General features: G+C 37.4%; 1 protein-coding gene across 1 annotated transcript in view; it reads right to left on the bottom strand.

Moving 5' to 3' along the window:
• The window catches only part of PCOLCE2 (procollagen C-endopeptidase enhancer 2), a 35788-nt gene that overhangs the window by 6138 nt on the left and 11878 nt on the right, over positions 1–17772 (bottom strand). The window contains exons 3-6 of the mRNA XM_067556970.1: positions 13096–13351; positions 11643–11767; positions 9412–9548; positions 1474–1628 (exon numbers count right to left, since the gene is read on the bottom strand). Coding sequence (XP_067413071.1) covers positions 1474–1628; positions 9412–9548; positions 11643–11767; positions 13096–13351 — 673 coding nt within the window. The remainder of the gene's footprint in view (positions 1–1473; positions 1629–9411; positions 9549–11642; positions 11768–13095; positions 13352–17772) is intronic.

The raw sequence follows: 17772 nt of genomic DNA, 5'->3' as shown, positions 1-17772 counted from the left end.
GGCCTATTAGTAAAGCCTCTGTTAACCACAAAAAATCCACAATGTTTCTCCCCATGCCATTCAGTGACTCACCAAAAATTTAAACTGTGGAAGGTTTTTGATCATACTGGTCTAAGCCATGGATCACAAATTTGAGGGGTCTTTCAATTTGTCTCTTCCCAACAAGCTCTGCTTTGTGGTCCCTCTCAACTCTGATACATACTTTGTGAGATCACTAGTGGACTGGTTTTATTTTTAACATCAATGGTGCCACAAGGACTGGTTTAAAAAGTTTAGAACAAACTAATAAAGCTTACAAAAAAGCTACCAAAATACATGAATGGGCCTCTTGATGTAAATGGTAAAATATGGGATAGCTGACAACTTTAGAGCCTGACAAATTAGGGAAGTAACAACTTGAAATAGAGAACTTTGTGTTGAAGTACTGCATTAGTAGTTGTTAACTTTGACATGACAGTGGAGAGAAACCTATCTTGCTTTTATACTTCATTATTTTTATTTTTAAAATGTTTATTTTCACCCAAAGACTATTTTTAACAGCTTTCCATTATACATTTTCAGCACCACATCTCAGACAACCCTTCTGAAGTCTGTTATCCTGACAATTTGATCTGTTTTAAGTACAAATCAACCCACATGCTTAAAATACATCATAAATAATTTGTGTGTACATGTCATTGTACATTTAATCTCTCACATTCAGGATATGAAAATTGCAAGAGTTAAGCCCTTCAGAATCTCAGCAATGAGGTTTCTGGCAAACCATATGGGAAACTTCCCACTCATCACAGACACACTGCCTATATTTACGTAAGTATAAAGAGGACTCTCTCATTTTTTAGTATTGCATATTTCTTTTACAAAACGCCTCCCACAATCTTTTGCGCAAATCTGATCTTAAAAAGATAAAACATTGCTGTGATGTTGCCAGTAGGGTCTAATGAGAATTCAGTTGGCATCTGCACCATTTGTTAGATTTCAACAACTGGACAAACAGACAAGTTTGGTCAATTTTTACATACAAATTCATCCTGAAACTATTTCATGGTTTCCTCAGTCTGAACCAAAACAATTTTCAGATGAGTAACTAGAATTTATTTAGCATAAATAAGAAATCACTTTTGCATTGCACTATGTAATTATCATGGTGAAAGGTACGTATTTAGCTAACTGCCAGAAAAAATGAGCAAATGTTGGAAATACTACTTCAGACTTTGCGCTAACATTTTCTTCACCTGTGATAGTTACAGGCACAGGAAACCTAGACTGGAGGAGTTTTCTTTAATTATGTTAAATGAATTCTAGTGACTCCCCGGGTGCATTAATTTTCATCCACTCCCTCAACATTTTTAATACAAACAGACCACAAAACCAGGTTTTACTTTTTCACATGTTTTTTACTAGTTTCCCTTCTTCTTTCCTTCTGGAGTGACTTCTTCAATATATAAAATAAACAAAACCAGTACAACTTACTTGCTGTTGCAGGGGGAGACATGGTTGTAACTAGAGCTGTAGTTGTGAGTAACTTTTTGGGTCTGAATTTATAATGACCAATAAAGCCATCAGCAGTTAAACTTAAATCAGACAAAAACTGAATGAGCAACTCGTTTCGTTCAGATATAATAGGCCTGAAACAGAAGAAAACACTTTTTGTATTCCTTAAAACAAGCAGTTTTTATAACATTCATGGTACAAAATGACTAATAATACTTTTCATAGTGGATCTCAAAGCTGGCAAGTATCATTTTATCCCCATTTTACAGACAGGGAAACTGAGGGATAACTGAGGGATACCCATGATCATCAAGTAGGCCAGTGCCACTAGCAGGACTAGAATCCAGATCTCCTGAGTCATAATTCCTGTGCTTTAGCTACTAGGCCACAGTGCTCTGAATAGTTTATTTTCAGTAGGTGACAATAACTTTCACTGATATGAGAAACTGTTTTCAGAAGACTCCTAAAGCAAACTTTAAATGGAAACAAATACAAAAACAGTTCAATAGACTAGTCATTGACCCGAATCCAAATTCTCCCTTCAGGCTTGATCTTTCAAAGATGTATGCATGTGTTACTTTATGCACATGACTAATGTCATTCACTTCACATTGACACTCTGCTAACAAATATTCTGATATGGCTTCACTGCGACGATTTTTTAATAGAAAGTTAAACATATGTGTACATGATAGCAAAACAGGGGCCTTATATACATGCAGCAACAATGGCTTCAAGGGAGCTGCTTAGGATGGGGAGAAGGACAAATCAAGGCCAAATGCAAATAATTTTTTGTGTTCTGTTTGCTTGCATTTCAGATATTAATACTTGGATCGAAGTTTAGCTCATCACCCAGCTCCTTCTGTTTTATCATGCAATTAATCACACATCTCATATTTCTAAAACTAATCTCAAAATCAGTGCTGTTAAATTCAGCTTTGACTGCACAGCAGCACCATGGAAGAAAGGAGCCTCTTCACTAGTGGAAGGGAGGGACACTTTTGAAATAGGCCCTGATAAGAGGGGGGAAAAGTCTTTTTTTTTTTTTTTTTTTTTTTTTTTTTTTTTTAAACCTCTCTTAAATGAAATAAATCTACTACTCATTTTTAAAAGGATGAAGAAATTCAATATTGGATTCTGAAACTCTTGGAAAAGTAGAAGAGTAAGTAAAGTAAAAATTTAGTAAAGAAAAAGTAAAAAGTTCAGGACTTCAATGGGCTTAGCTTCTCCCTCTCCCTCCCCCCAATAATTGGGTACACACACCCCAAATCTCAGCACAGCCAACTGAGTTTTGTTGTGGTTGTTAAATGTAATGTATAAATGTAATACATAGGATTGCAGATACCTCAGTGAACTAATTGCCATTTCATCAATCGTGTTTGTATAGCACCTACCTCAGGGTACTCCTGAAATTCAATGACAGCTCCTGTGACTATGATTTTTGCTGCTTAACCACATCCTGTAGCATGCAGGGCTAGCAGCAGTCTTTTCTCCTTTCCCCTTCCCTACTTCTTTTGTACTTTATGGAGACTTTCATTTGATTTTCATTAACAGTTGTTAACATGCATTTTACATACAAAAGGGTCACAAGGAAAGAGTAGCAGGAGTGGGAAAGAAAACAGAGAAAAAAGATAAATGGTTTAAAAAAGTAAATCTTATACATTCATTCTCCCTGTTTTCCTACTAGTGGCAGCAAATCTGATGGTGGTTTTTTTCATAAGCCTTGAGTGGCTGTTCTTAACACTCCTAATTAGGTCTTTAAAATAAAACCTGTGAATCTGTTTTTGGCAGATAGTCCAGAAGTGAAATATGACTTACTTCAGTTAATTGTGGGTTTGACATATACACACACACTCTCTCTCTCTCACTTGCTGGTTATTTGGAATTCTGCATCCCAGAGCTGCTTCTGGAGTTGCACAGAATTTGCTTTTTTTCCACAAAGTTGGCAAACAGCAGTGGAATTACAAGAACCCTGATTATTTGCTATATAAGATTTCATTCTTTGAGGAGATTACAAGTGTGTTTGATTAAAAGTAACTGCGTAGATGTAATATATTTAGACTTCTGTAAGGCAGTTGACTAAGTAGCACACAACATTCTGAGTAAAAAATGAGTACTATACAGTATCAACAGAGCACCTGTTAAAGCAATTAAGAATGGCTAACTAACAGAGCTCAAAGAATAGTTGTCAATGGGGAATCGTCATCAAACAGGATGTTTCTATTGGGTGGCGGCAGGGATCTGTACTATGCCTCAATGCTGTTAAACATTTTCATTGATCTGGAAATAAATATAAAATTATTGCTGATAAAATTTGTGGGTGACACAAAGACTGGCAGAGTGGTGAATAATGATGAGGACCAGGACTGTAATACAGAGTGATCTGGATTGCTTAGTATCCTGGGGCTTCAAACAAAATGCATTTGAATAGCCAAATGCAAAGATATACATCTAGAAACAAATGATGCAGGCCCATGGGGGTTGAATAGACTATTCTGTTTAACTGACCAGACTGTATTCTGTCAAGCAATGATTCTGAAATGGATGAGGGGTCCTACTGCACAAGCACTCGCCATGTGCTCCCAGTGCAAAACTGTGACAAAAAAGGCTAATGCAATGCTTGGATGTATAAACAGGAGACTAGTGAGAAAGAGTATAGATGGAAAGGGCTCTTTCATCTAGTAGTGAAAGGCACAGGAGCCAAGGGCTGGAAGCTGAAACTAGACATATTTAAATTAGAAATTAGGTACAGTTTTTTAAACAATGAAGCACTGGAGCAAACAGCAAACTATCAAGGGAAGTGGTAGATTTTTCATCTCTTGATGTCGAAACAGGATGTCTTTTTGTTAGATATGCTTTGGCCAAACATGAGCTGTGCCTTGTCAAACACACAATTGATTGGGCTCAACAGAGGGGTAACTTGGTGAAATTGAATAGCCTATGACATACAGCATGTCGAACTAGATAATCTAATTATCCCTGCTAGTCTTAAACTTCATGAAACTTTGAAATATACTCGTGTTTTAACAGGCTTTGGATCAGGGCCTAGAAATTTAGCCATAGAATAAAATACAAATAAAACAAAAATATCAGTAGAAAGAGCAAGTGATGTTTTTATTAAATATGATTGACTACCATTACCTAGCATCAAAATCAGTTAAATACTTTTATACCATCAAGAAATCTTCTGTTCTACACTACTAGTTCAGCTCTGCAAGCCAGATTTGCAAATTTACAGTGAGTCAATTCTGCATCCCTGAAGTCAACATGAGAATTGCCATAAACTTCAATAGGTGCAGGACCAGCCTGTCCCAGGCTTTTCACTTCACTGAAGCACCGATGTAATTTGTGTATGCACTCTAATCTAATATTTTGACTTGTCCTAGGTTTTTAATGCATATATTCCCTCTAGTGTGAGGCCTGTGTCTTATATCGTTATTTTGCCATTTAAAATGAAGAGATGGAATATCTTTTTGAATAGTTCAGCTTGAACTAAATTTTAATGCACACTAGATATATGGTCACGAAAAACCATCTAATTTTGGCCTTAAAAATATTATGACAAGCACCATAAAAATGTATTGTGAACTTGCTTATCATAAACTCCAAAAGCTATAGCATGCACTGGGCTATATCACCAAATCTGAACACTGACTCAGAATACACTTCCAAAGGAAACTAGCACCTTTGGAGTCTGCTTTCAAAATACAACATGCTACTGCTCAGAAGCAGCTGTTCTCAGTATACATAAAAACATGTTGTTCACAAGCATTTGTTGAACATGTAGATCAGACTGCCTCGGGTCTGGGGGTTAGGTCTGCTTGTTTCAAGAAAATGCTTCATTGTTAGAAGACCAACACACTCAATTTATTAGAAAGCTCACCTTTATTTGGGGATACTTTTCCTGAAACATTATTTTGCACTTTTATATCTCTAGTCACTAAGGACCCTCAAAGCACACACAAATAGTAAGTGAGACTCACACTGCCCTGTGAGGTAGATATTGGGCCATTTTATAGATGAATAAAATGAAAAACGAAGGGTTAAGAGGGCACAATATTAATCCTCACTGAAGTCAACAGGAGTTAGAACAGGCCCAAGTAACTAGATCAAGGAGAGCATGTCAGGAATGACAGAGGCAGGAATACAAAGCAAGATTTTTAACCCTCAGTTCCCTGCTCTAATTGCTACAAAACCCTTTACATTTATTTATAGTATAAAACACTGTCAACTGACCTATGGCAAAGCAACAATCCATTTTTGTCTCCAAGTAAAGTTAAAAGATGTCACGTGTAGGTACACAGCTGTATTGTTATGAATAGCTGGGAAATTCTCTTCTGGCCAGCTACAGCCAAACCTCATTCCTTTGTACCACCTGCGCACCATGAAGGTGTTGGATCATAAAACAGAACCTGGCCTAGTATGTGCAAAGCTCTTTGTTATGAACATCAGGCACTTTTTATACTATTACTGTTTTTAGCTATGCTACACTGATGGACCTTTGATCATATGGCTGAAACAAAGTCTTTATTCTCAGCAAGTTATAAATTAAAGTCCAAAACTCTAGACCTGAAGCCAATCATGGTGGCTGGAGAAAAATGAAGTTAACGAAATCTGTGGGATGAAATCCTAGCTCCACTGAAGTCAATGGCAAAACTTCCAATAATTTGAACAGAGCCAGGATTTCACACTTGATTTCTGGTGCTGCCAGACAAGTAAGGAATTGTAACTTCAGTAATTGACAGAAGACACCTTAACTCTGGAATTTTACACATAGAGGTCACTCATTTATGTGACTCTGAAAAATGGAGGAAAAAATTAGAAGAAACTTCCTTTTCACTGATCCCTGGAACTGACACACCTTTACTTCTAGGGAAACTTGATTTTGTTAAATTTGTCCTTTTTATTATTCTAACACCAAAACATTACATTAACAGGGAAAGAACATCCAACCATTCTGCTTTCTGGAATTGCTACAAATGATTAACTCTTTATTTAAAAAGGTCATTTTCAAGATAAGTCTAATGAATAGTAGTTACTGACTGAGCTTTATTGAAGGAATTCACAAACAAAACTGTGTTTTTGTATAGCACCATAGAAAGCCTGGCTCCTCTCTGTTCTCAGGAAGGTATAGTATATAATCATAAAGGACAATTTGTCTCAGTCCATCAAACTTGTCATTTGAAAGAGCCATTGTGTGAGGAAATATTTCCTCTTGGCAACTCAATCAGTGACCATTCTGAGGCTTAAGACTCCCTTCAACTAATATAGACTTCTGTGATTTTTTTAAAGCTTGTATTTCTTGAAATCAAATGCAACATGGCATCTTTTGAAGTAGTTCAGCATCACGAGGCCACACTACAGCTGAAGAGATTATACTTAAAATTATTAACCTCATTCAGAAACTTTACACATTTTCTAGAATAATTAAGGCATACTACTGCCAGCTTTGCAGACCTGATTATATAATTACAGTGCCATTGGTTGGCTTTTTTCAGGATGAATGCATTTAACTCCAGACTGTTCCTCATTAGAGCTGTATTTTTAGAGGCTTTTCTCAGGGAGTTGTGATGGTTATACGAGGAAAGATTTTTCACGGTCTTTCTGGGTTTTAGTCCTTGCATTAATACAACTACATATGAGACTTATTGTAAGTATGAGATGATATGTATGCATGTTAATGTCACAAAGCAGAAAAAAATCAAGCATGCATCACACTTTGACAATATATGAATGTTGAATTGGAAAATATTTTTAAAAATAAATAGCAAAACTAAGAATCCATAGACATCAGCCCCTTATGTATATATATCAACTTATGAATGCATATCTGTAACCAGCAGTTAGGAAAAAAATTCATTAACACTTACTGTCATATTTCAAAATGGACCATGCACTAACCCTCAAGTTGTCCCAAATACTTAGACAATACTCTTCTACTATATTCATTTGACTAGCAAGGTGGAAAAGTTCCGGTAGTTTAAGGATTAAATAAATGCAGGCAACTCATTTGTGAGTTCATCTAAAAGCATTTGAATTCAATAAGTAAATTAACTGGAGCAGAAACACATTCTGTCTTTTATTTCATTGCGTCACGTTTTTCGGGTTCATCCTAGACCATGGGATTGTGCCATTGATGACTGAGCCCTCTGATGTTCACATGCACAGCTGCTGCAGCAGTCTGCCAGCACAACAGCAGATAGCGCTATATAATGTAGCACTTTCATGGACACAAGGCCTAATGCAGCAAAGAGGAGAAGCATAGGCACAGAGTGAAGGCAAGATGAATAATAGTGTAAGGGGGCAGCAGAGGACCCACAGAATGGAGCAAGGCTGAAGAGAAAATTACCAAAATAAAAGTGAATGTAGAATGAGGTAGCAGCTGCTGAAATTGAGGTAGTGGAATCCGGTAGCTGAGGTCTACAGTACACTTATAGGATCTGAAAATTAAGATTTTGGGCTTTTTTGTAATGGGCAAATTTTTTTGACATCTGAGAGACAAATGCCCCACTTAATGTAATGTTTAGAATAGACTTTATGTTCTGCATTACCATGAAGATAGCATTAATAGAGAATGCTACAGAACCTATAACAGAGATTAACTGAGCTCATAAAAATACCATATCTAAACCTTTGACTTGTGCTTCAGTGTATGGAGTAAAAGAAAAACTTATTTTACTAATAACTATCTTTTAAAATAATGTTTGCCAATAGAATATGTTACAGGGGCTTAATGGCCTTTTAAGGGTATGCTTGTACATCCCAGCATCAAGCAGAAATCAAGGAGGAGCCTTGTGCGACCCTGGGAATTGTGTAGGTTGTTGCAAGGCACACGGGGAAGGCATGCCAGAGAATATAAACAGAAGCTGCAGGGAGAGAGATCAGGGGAGAGGCAAGACTGGGTATAGGGAATTCTGATAGCATTTGATGAGTATTTCTCGGAGAAAGAGCGTGGGAGGAACTGGAGAAGCCCAAAGAAGCGGCCAGACTGATAAGAACTTTGGGAAGGAGTCCAAGAAGGCACTGCTAAAGTAGCCTGGAAAGATGCCAGGAAGAAGGCCTTAAAAAAGGGGGGGAGGAATGGAAATTACTCTTGTGAACAGTGAAGTGGGTGATTTTTGGATGGAGTGTATACAAACCTTTCATAGCTTAGGGTCCCAGGGCCCATAGCACTGGAAAAGGATAGAGCTCCTTAACTGCTCTACTAATGGGTCATGTGGAAACCTCTTTGACCCCGGAGTGATGGACCTGGCACCAAGAGGAAAATGAACAAGGAACTGTTTAACCCAGAGAAGGGCAAATGTCAACTAGCAGAGCCCAACATCAATAGAGGTGAAGGCTGTAGCCAAGAGGCAACCAAGGATGTATTTTGCTATTGTATTTGGGACCAGAATGGGAGGATATCTGCTTTGGTCAGAGGCCCAAAACACTAAAATCTCCAACTAACTGAAGCACCCAACACCAGCGGAAAGGGGAGACTGAGGCACATGTGACCTGATTTCAAATGAGGTAAGACAAGATTTAACATACAGTATTTCATGGATAAAAACAATCTGGTGAAAAGCATCATCATCAGAAATTAGTAAACAAACAAATTGTCACTGAACAACCACATTCCACCGAGTAATAGCAAACAAATTAAATGTTATGGTGCATGTTCCACATTCAGAAAGAGGAAAAGAAAGTGGAAATCTTTATAAAGGATTATATCTCCATATACGGAGGCATTTTAAAGTCTAACCTTATTCAGTACAATAGCTGCAATATATCAGACAATAGGAAAAGCTTGCAGTATGTACTTGATGTAGAAAACTGTCATATTTTGCCAAAATAACCTCAAGAAAAATGTAGTAAAGGACTGATAACCAAAAGGATAAACAGCTATAGGTATGTTAATAATCCAAGGAAGTTACTTACGCAGGTGGACTGTCTCCACAATATTTCCCAATTCTTTTAGCATCGTTGATTTCCCCACCATTAAAAACTGCCACAAAATCGTATCTGCAGTAGTTATCTCTCTCCACATCAAACTTCTCAAACTTTAACTCTATCACCTGCAGGAAAAATATAAATATCTAATTAAGGAAAAATAATGCTGAGGAATAGAAACAGAATTTGCGTATGAAGGAAAGCAAGAGAACATCTAGGAATGGAGCAAAAGGAACATCTGCTTCCTTATGTTGTATCTGGGCATTTTGCAGAAAGTCTAATGATGGTATGGAAGGCGAAAAGAGTCCACCACGGAGAACCTATTTACTGAGCTCAACAAAACAATTATTGATCTAAATTAGAGCATGGCTTGCCTTAATGGTCATATCCTGATGGAAGGTAAATGGGTGTGGCTTGATTCAGTCTTTGTCTAATGGAAAGGTAAAAACCTTATCTGGATAGAAAATATGCCCAGTGGAATGGTGAATCTTTTAATGGCTCATTTTTAATGTAGAGCACCTTCATGTTAACTAGCCAAAAGGAAATGTGTTGAATAATACAAAACTTGGCTTTGTGGGCAAGGAAAAGCCCTTGGCTCATTGGAAACTATACAGCACTGAGAGAAGCACTATGGGAATAGATAGAAAATATATTCATTTCGATGCTTAAAACATTTATGGGGAAAGGATCTCAAGAATAAGAATACAAAACGAAAATCCTGTCCTAAATCTTCCCTACAAGCTTGTAAAAAGTTTTAAGGCTCAGCTGGAGACTGATTCTTCCCATTTAAGTAACCTGCAATTTACAGATAATATTGTTAAAATCACTGCCTAGCCATAGCATTGCTAAATGACCTATACATGGCAAGCAAGGAATGTGGATTAAATATGAATACAGGAAAGATTAAGCTGACATCCAATCTCTAGTTAATGGAAAAAATACCTTGGTAAATGAAAAAGAATTAAAGATCTAAAGAATACATTTATGAAGGACAGCTTTTTCATTTGGAAGATTATGGTCATGTGCCTGAGATTAACAGGGAAATCTGGGTGTTGTATAAAAGAATTTTGGGAAGCTAAACATAATGAAAAGTAACCTACCAAACACGCCTCAATCACTGTGTTCTTCCTGCCATGATATAGTTTATGGAGCAGAAATCTTGGCAACAACAAAAAATGAAGCAGAGACTGAGGCCAACCCAGCACAGCATGGAAGGATGAATTCTTTGAATAACATTGAGTGACAGAGACAAATACATAGATCTGAAACTAGGCAGAAGTGGCGTAGGGCCTAATATACCACAAGGGCAGTTGATTGACTGACTAAGATGATGGAGACCTCAAGATAAGAAATGACAGAGTTTTATAGTGGAAACCCGTTCAGTAAGACAAATCCATGTGCGTGTCTTATGCAGATAGGCAAAGTCATAATTGAAATAATGAACTTCTGCTTTTAATAGGTGTTAAAGCCAGCATGGGTGCCTCCAATAGAGAATATACCACAAAGCATACATATTTTGTTAAACTTCAACTTGATGTTCATAATCTTGTTTATTCTGAGATGGATCTCTTGCACTCAATTTACTCTGATCTAATTTGCCATTGGACTACTGTCAATTAACAGAATAAACAAAAACAACGGGAGTCCTGTAGCACCTGAAAGACTAACAAATTTCTACGGGCATAGGCTTTCGTGGGCTGCCACCCACTTCATCAGATACTGAAATGGGTTAGCCCACGAAACCTTATGCCCGCAGAAATTTGTTAGTCTTTAAGGTGCTACAGGACTCTCGTTGTTTTTGCTGTATACTGACTAACCCGGCTACCCCTCTGGAAAATAAACAAAAAGTCCTTCAAAACACCATTTTTTTAAAAGCCTAACTGGCCACATAGGAGCCTGTAGAAAGTAGAGTATATGGGAAGCTACATTCCAAATTAGATGTATTACTCAATTGAGAAACAGAAAAGTCTGGAAATGTCAGAAAAATACAGGAGGAACAGAACCGTGAAACATACAAGAAAACTATAAGGTATGAAGAGAAAGTACATATGAATAGGTAGTGTGCTCCCCACACACTCCCAACTTCTGTATTTGTAACCTTAATAATGTTCTTATTTTTTTCCCCTTTTTATATGTTCCTTTGACACCATGAAGTGTCAAAGTAGCTAGCCTACATGATAACTTTTGTGGGTAACTGTTAAAATAAATACCAAGCTCACCTGATTCTTTGGGGCTACAATATGCCATGAGCAGGTAACTCCTGCTGGGTAATCTCGATCTGGCCAATTAGGAGTTTTAAAGGACCCAGAAGGCTTGTCGAGTCGTCCACCACAGTACTGATCCCCTAGAAATACAGAACATAACATACTGACTAAAAGCACAGGAAGTTTGTGTAATGCATTTAATACAACTGTTCCATTCCAAGTTCCCAACTCCTGTGTGTAGTCCAAGTAAGCAAGCTTTTGTGTAGAGGGTCTTGGTGGGTCCCAACTCCCACACTGCAGTTCTCCCTCTGTAGGTCCAGCAATAGATTCCCCCACTGGATTGAGCATCAGAATAGTGCTCAGTGGATGCTTATTTCAGAAGTCTTAGGGCTTGTAATAGTGTCCATGTGTGCCCTTCCCAGGACAGGGCAATTTGGTAGTGGATAAGTGTAGCTGAAGATACAACTCACTTGACATTTTTCTCCAGACCCACTGCAGTGCAGTATTCCACAGGGTGTAATGGGTTTTAGAGACCACTCTATAGTCTCTCTGCAGCCACCTTATCTTGTACAACACACTCCTGCTAGTTCCATTGCATTTAGGGCCCTCCATACCCATGGGGAGGATTTTGCTCATATTGAAGAAACTAAAAACTGTTTGTAAGTGACGGTCTGTTTACTTTGTAGAGATTTTAACATATTCTATAATTTTTCTGTAAGCTACGTTATCAGTGTATTAAGATTCACTTTCCTGACCAAAAGGTTCTTCCTTATTCCCAGACTACAAAATTAAAACTATTTTCCCCCTTTGCAAAATTGAGGGTGAGAGAAAAGCTTAGGAATTGGCATCTGTGCCTAAGAGGAGTCAAATATCCATGACTGAGAATAAAGAGGAAAAAAACATTCTAACTTAAAAAAATTAAAGACTTCTTTTTTTAAAGTGCCAGTCTACGGCACCATTTCTCCTCCTCCCAACCCCAAAATAATAAAACTTGTACCAAATACAATTTCCTTGGCTATAACACAAGCGTGCAGCTTCCTGACTACTGTATCCTTTCAATATCAAGGCTGCAGGGTTCTGGATGTTTATAACTCTCAAAGAAGTAGGAAACCTTACTTTAACTTTAAAAGTCCCTTTGGCCTCAAAGTCTTTAAGTACATTCTATAAAATACAAGTTAATGTTTGCAGTGATGGCACTAGGCATAAGCAGACTTAGCAGTTACTTAGGGCCCCATTTAGTATTATCCCCAAAATAAAATTCATCTTATTTAACATGGACTTTTTAACTTGTGTATTAGTATGTGTTGTGTTGGTATATTTTTTTGTTTGTGGAAATAATACTATTTGTATTTTTAGGGGGTGAATGAGGGGTAAGGTGTGGCTCCAGAACTATTCCTGTTTAGGGCCCCCAATGGGCTAACCCTGCCTCTGAATGTTTGCCTTTAATATTTGTATAGTTGTAAAATACCTCTTTCATGTGGTTCTGCTGCGGAAAACATAGCAATGAATCCATTTCCAGCTGTATTTGCATCTGAAATCATTTGTACCAACATCTTATTGCCGTTGGCTACAAGGGCACCTGGTTTGAAACTACCACAGAATCTGCCGAGGCGTTGTCCATTAGCATGACCGTTGTACACATCCACAAAGTCATATCTGCACAAGTTGTCACTTTCCAAGTCTATGTATCTAAAAGAGAGAACCACCACCTTTCCTTCAGGCACCTACAGGGGGAGAGAGTAATGTATCTTAATAACATAATCATCACATAACTAGCTGCTCTGGTGCTCTGCATAACTGTTTGTGTTTTCAATTGTATATATTTTCAAGTCCCTTTCCCCGACTTACCAATCAAGTTCTTCATTTGGGTATGGATGACATGAAATTTTTCCATCCTGTTAGACAAATAATGTGGATGCTCCCTCTCTCTGTTCCCAGTTCCATCCTTTTCTGTTGCCAGTATTCCCTTTCTGCTGCAGCAGCATAGCATCCTCTCTCCAGAGTGTTGCTTTGACAAATGTTGATAACTGCTATTCAATAGCCATCACATCCCAACTCAACTGTAACTCTGATGCCCAAGCACATCCTCTGCCAGTGATGTCACATCTACCATGGACTTCATCAACACAGGGCTAACCAACTGGGTGAGGTCAGTGCCATTTTTTTTCAATATGAACCAATCAGTTTTGAATTTAGGTCACTTGTCCCTCTTATCCTGGTTACTGATGGCATCAAGACTTTATAATAAATCTGTTCAATTTGGCAGATTTTATATTTTCTGATCACTTTTAATAGCAATTTAATAAACACAGTGTCAATTTAAAAAAGAGAATCTTTATGGCTAAAACTGCATGGCTAAAATTAACAACTAAAATAGAGCTCATTTAGTTCCATGAATGTAATGGAAGTACTTGTTTTGATAAAGCATATGTAAGACTACAGGTTGGCTACAAAGATCAAGCAAGACATTAGTGTGTGATGTTGATAAGAAAGTCTTTGGTGTAAGAGCCTAGACACAAGTTACCCTTAACCAAAAAGTTATTTAAAATGTAACTCTCTGGTTGCTGGAACACTTTAAGGCCTAATACTCTTTTGCTGCTTTACCAAAAAGCATTTAAAGACTTTGGTTAAATGGAGAATATTTCTGGATAAAAATAATTACATGTTTAAAACAGACATAGGGAAGCTTTTTTAAAATACACAAAATGATCTCAAATTAAAATTCCCTACACTTATCCACCTCACCACAGTTGAAAGAAAAAACTTATTTTATGGAACCCAAAGGCGTACTAGGCGCACTGCACAAGGCAAAGAGACAGTTGCTGCCCCAAACAGTTTACAGTCTAAATTTGAAACATGACATGAGTGGTGGTGATGAATGGTAGGAATTGGATTAGCAATACTATTACATAATTATGCAAGTTAGCCATTTACATATCTGGTAAGGCTTTGGGTTTTGTAAGAGCTATGGAAAAATAAGTTGAGTATTCTTGAATTGCTTCATTGTGGACACTGTGAAATGGGTGAGTTCTCAAAAGAGATGGAAACTGGGGGTCAGGGATGGTTGCTCAAACAAAGGAAAGCATTCCATGTGCTCAGGAGTTCTAGACCTGAAAGGTGTTGGAGTCTGACCCTGCAAGCTCTTACTAGGAGGGAGTAATACACTGATGGGGCACCTGTTTAACAAACACCACGTAACCGTTTGGGACAGGAAGTGAAGAATATCTTGTTCATTTGAAAAACTGAAAAGGGAACATAGATAGACACAATGTAATTACGTGGACTGGTGCAGTAGGTAACCAATTAAAAAACATTACCAGCCATGACTGTACTGTGTTGCCTGAGATACCATCATTATTTCCTGTTTTTAAATATGTAACACACACCCAAAGTCTGACTAGTAAAGCCACTTTTTAAAAAAAAGTTCCTGAAATTTTTCATTTGTGACTAATTTTAAATTCAAGACAGATAAACATTTACTAGCACAAATAAGTCATATAGATTCTAATGAGCCGTAGAGACTGAAGTCCTCTTTTTAGCCATAGAACAGGCTAGTACAGGCAGCAGTAGTGCCAGTGTTTCCCAACTATGATAAAGGGGCGAGAGGATATAATGTCTGTAAGTCCATTCAGTCCTTGGAATCTCTGCTGATTCTGTCCAAAAAGGCACGAGTTTTTATTTTTATTTTTGTGGTATGACTACCTGTCCACTGCAAACTGTACTAAGAGTACCAAACTCATTTCAAAGTTATCTCATGATAACACTAATCTGGGTTGGAGCTGAATCAGTGACCCCAAAGGTATAAGATTAAATATCCTGTTACCACTCCCCTTAAGATCTTACTTACTGTAAAGTAGCATTATTGGTCACTGCCATAATATTTAATTACACCATACAATAATAAAGCTGATATGTTTAGATGGGGTACAACCAAGAACTGTGAAACACAAAATACAGGAAAAAATATTTATTTTGTTTCTAGGATGTTTGTCTCCTCTGAGGACAGAAAAGAGGAATATTGCAGAGGAAACTGATGTGGGTAAATTACAGCCTGCTTTAACCTCTAAGTAATTTTAAAGGTTTATCTCCCTTAATTCCTGTTCACATTTTTCTTGCAAAAATGATGTTCACTACTACTCCCACCACATAAAAAACCAGCAATCTCATCCAAAGTAGAACAGCTATGTTTTAGAAAAAAATTTAAGCAAGTCACCAGGTCAAACTAATACGCTACTGAAGTAACCAGGCTTTAGAGTTTGGTGTGCGGAAGAAATCCACAAGTCTGTTTAATCAGTTTGAAGCAAACAGGCGCACATTGTAAATCACTTTATATAAATCTCTAGAATCACTGCCATTTTATTTAAAATACTGCAGCTGGAGAACTAGAGACATTTTCAACAGCAACAAATAAGTTAATCAGAAAAACAATCAGCAAAAATATGTTCTCTAGAAACGTACAGAAAAAGGACAGCACAGATAGGGCACTTAGAAAAGCTCTAGCGATAAGAACAATAACTTTTCCTTGTTAATATAAATTAGCTTGTATTACACTCAAGGTAAACTATAGTTAAATTAGTTGACAGAACATTGTCAAATCTTGGGCTGTTGAGATTAGTGGCACTGAAACTGTAAGAACAGCATTTATACCACTTCATGCTGTTCTTCTGATCTACCTACTGCCTATAAAGTTAAACAACAATAAAAATACTAAATGTTTCAAATTCAGTCAGTGAATACAGTATGTCTTCAAGGAAAGGTATTAAAAGCTTAGAAATTCTTTAATAACCAGCTTGTCTTGTAGCATCATATTTTGATTACAGTAGTTTAAATACATTGTCTTTACACTGATTTAATATATATTTTGACTGAGGTCTTGGAAAGTAAGGTCCAAGTACCTGCAAAGTAAACATAACTGTTAAAATGTCACAGAGTGGCTGAAACTACAGAAGCCAGGGTATGTCATTGCCCTTTTAGTTAGACAGCACCCTGACTAGTTTTGATAATATGAGTAAAGATTTGGGGTAGGGAGGAGGGAGTATGATGAAAGGCATGCTTCCATATCACAACATAAGATGCCGCATCAAAGGGCACTGTCGACTCACTACACAAGAATCCCGTGTCTGTTTTTTTAGAATACTGTATGATTAGTGTTCAGATGTTTTAATCAAATACTTGTTCAGCTGCAAATATTATGCTGAAGTGTCATTAAGGGTGTATTTTAAAGCCCCATGGAAACAAATTAAGAACTGTGGATAAACTGTGGTTGAGGCTGGCACCTCAACTTTAAATTGTACTACTGTGCACGAAAAGAGTAGAGGCAAACTACCACTACTGTATTTAAGACTGGAAGTTCATCCTTGGCTTTTATCTGTTGCTGAGTAACTCATAACTTTTCTTTGTATACATATATTTAAAGAACAAAAGAATCTATAATACAAGCTTACACGGGGCTTAATACTATACAATTGACTTCTGTCCTGAGGAAACCCTGTGGGGCTGGCAATTACCTGGACCACAGCAAGCCTAGATAACCAGGAGAAAATGTGCCTGCTGCAGAAGGCCAAAAACAATACCTAACAAAACTCTGTGGAACCAAGCCGTGGCCTTGCCTGGGTGGGGTACAATTTATGCAGATAAGTTCTCTGCAGCAAGTGTTGCTTGGGCAGATCCTCAGAAAGTAAATATTGTCATAGCTCCATTGAAGTAAATGGAATTACGACAATTTACACCATCTAAGGATCTGCCCCAGGGGTGTCCTATCCACCAATCTCAGGTTGGACAATCTAAATTCCTACAGCTCTAGAACTCTTGGTAACCTCTTGGCACTGCCACAGGGAAGGTGGTGACACAGTGGTCTGGCCTAGTTTAAACAAATGTGCGTTGTGGTGCATCAGAGATTAGAACCTGAAACAAAGTAATTGGCAGCAAGTGGAAGCTTGAAAGAGAAAGTCCAAAATTCCCATAGTTTTAAATCAAATTCCTGAAGAGTTTGAATTTCTATCATTTTAATTTTAGTGACTTTGAGGGGGATTTTCAAGAAGCATAAATGACATTTAAGCATATAATTGTCATTAATGCCTTTAAAAGCCTGTCCATTTATTTTTATCTTGAATGGATAACCATTGTGGGGAAAACAGAAATTGTA

Source organism: Emydura macquarii, unplaced genomic scaffold (assembly GCF_026122565.2).
Source record: "Emydura macquarii macquarii isolate MOO-44397 ecotype Brisbane River unplaced genomic scaffold, CSIRO-AGI_Emac_v2 contig_18, whole genome shotgun sequence".
NCBI lineage: Eukaryota > Metazoa > Chordata > Testudines > Chelidae > Emydura > Emydura macquarii.
Note: the sequence above shows the minus strand (reverse complement) of the source record. Positions and strands in the feature narration are given on the sequence as shown.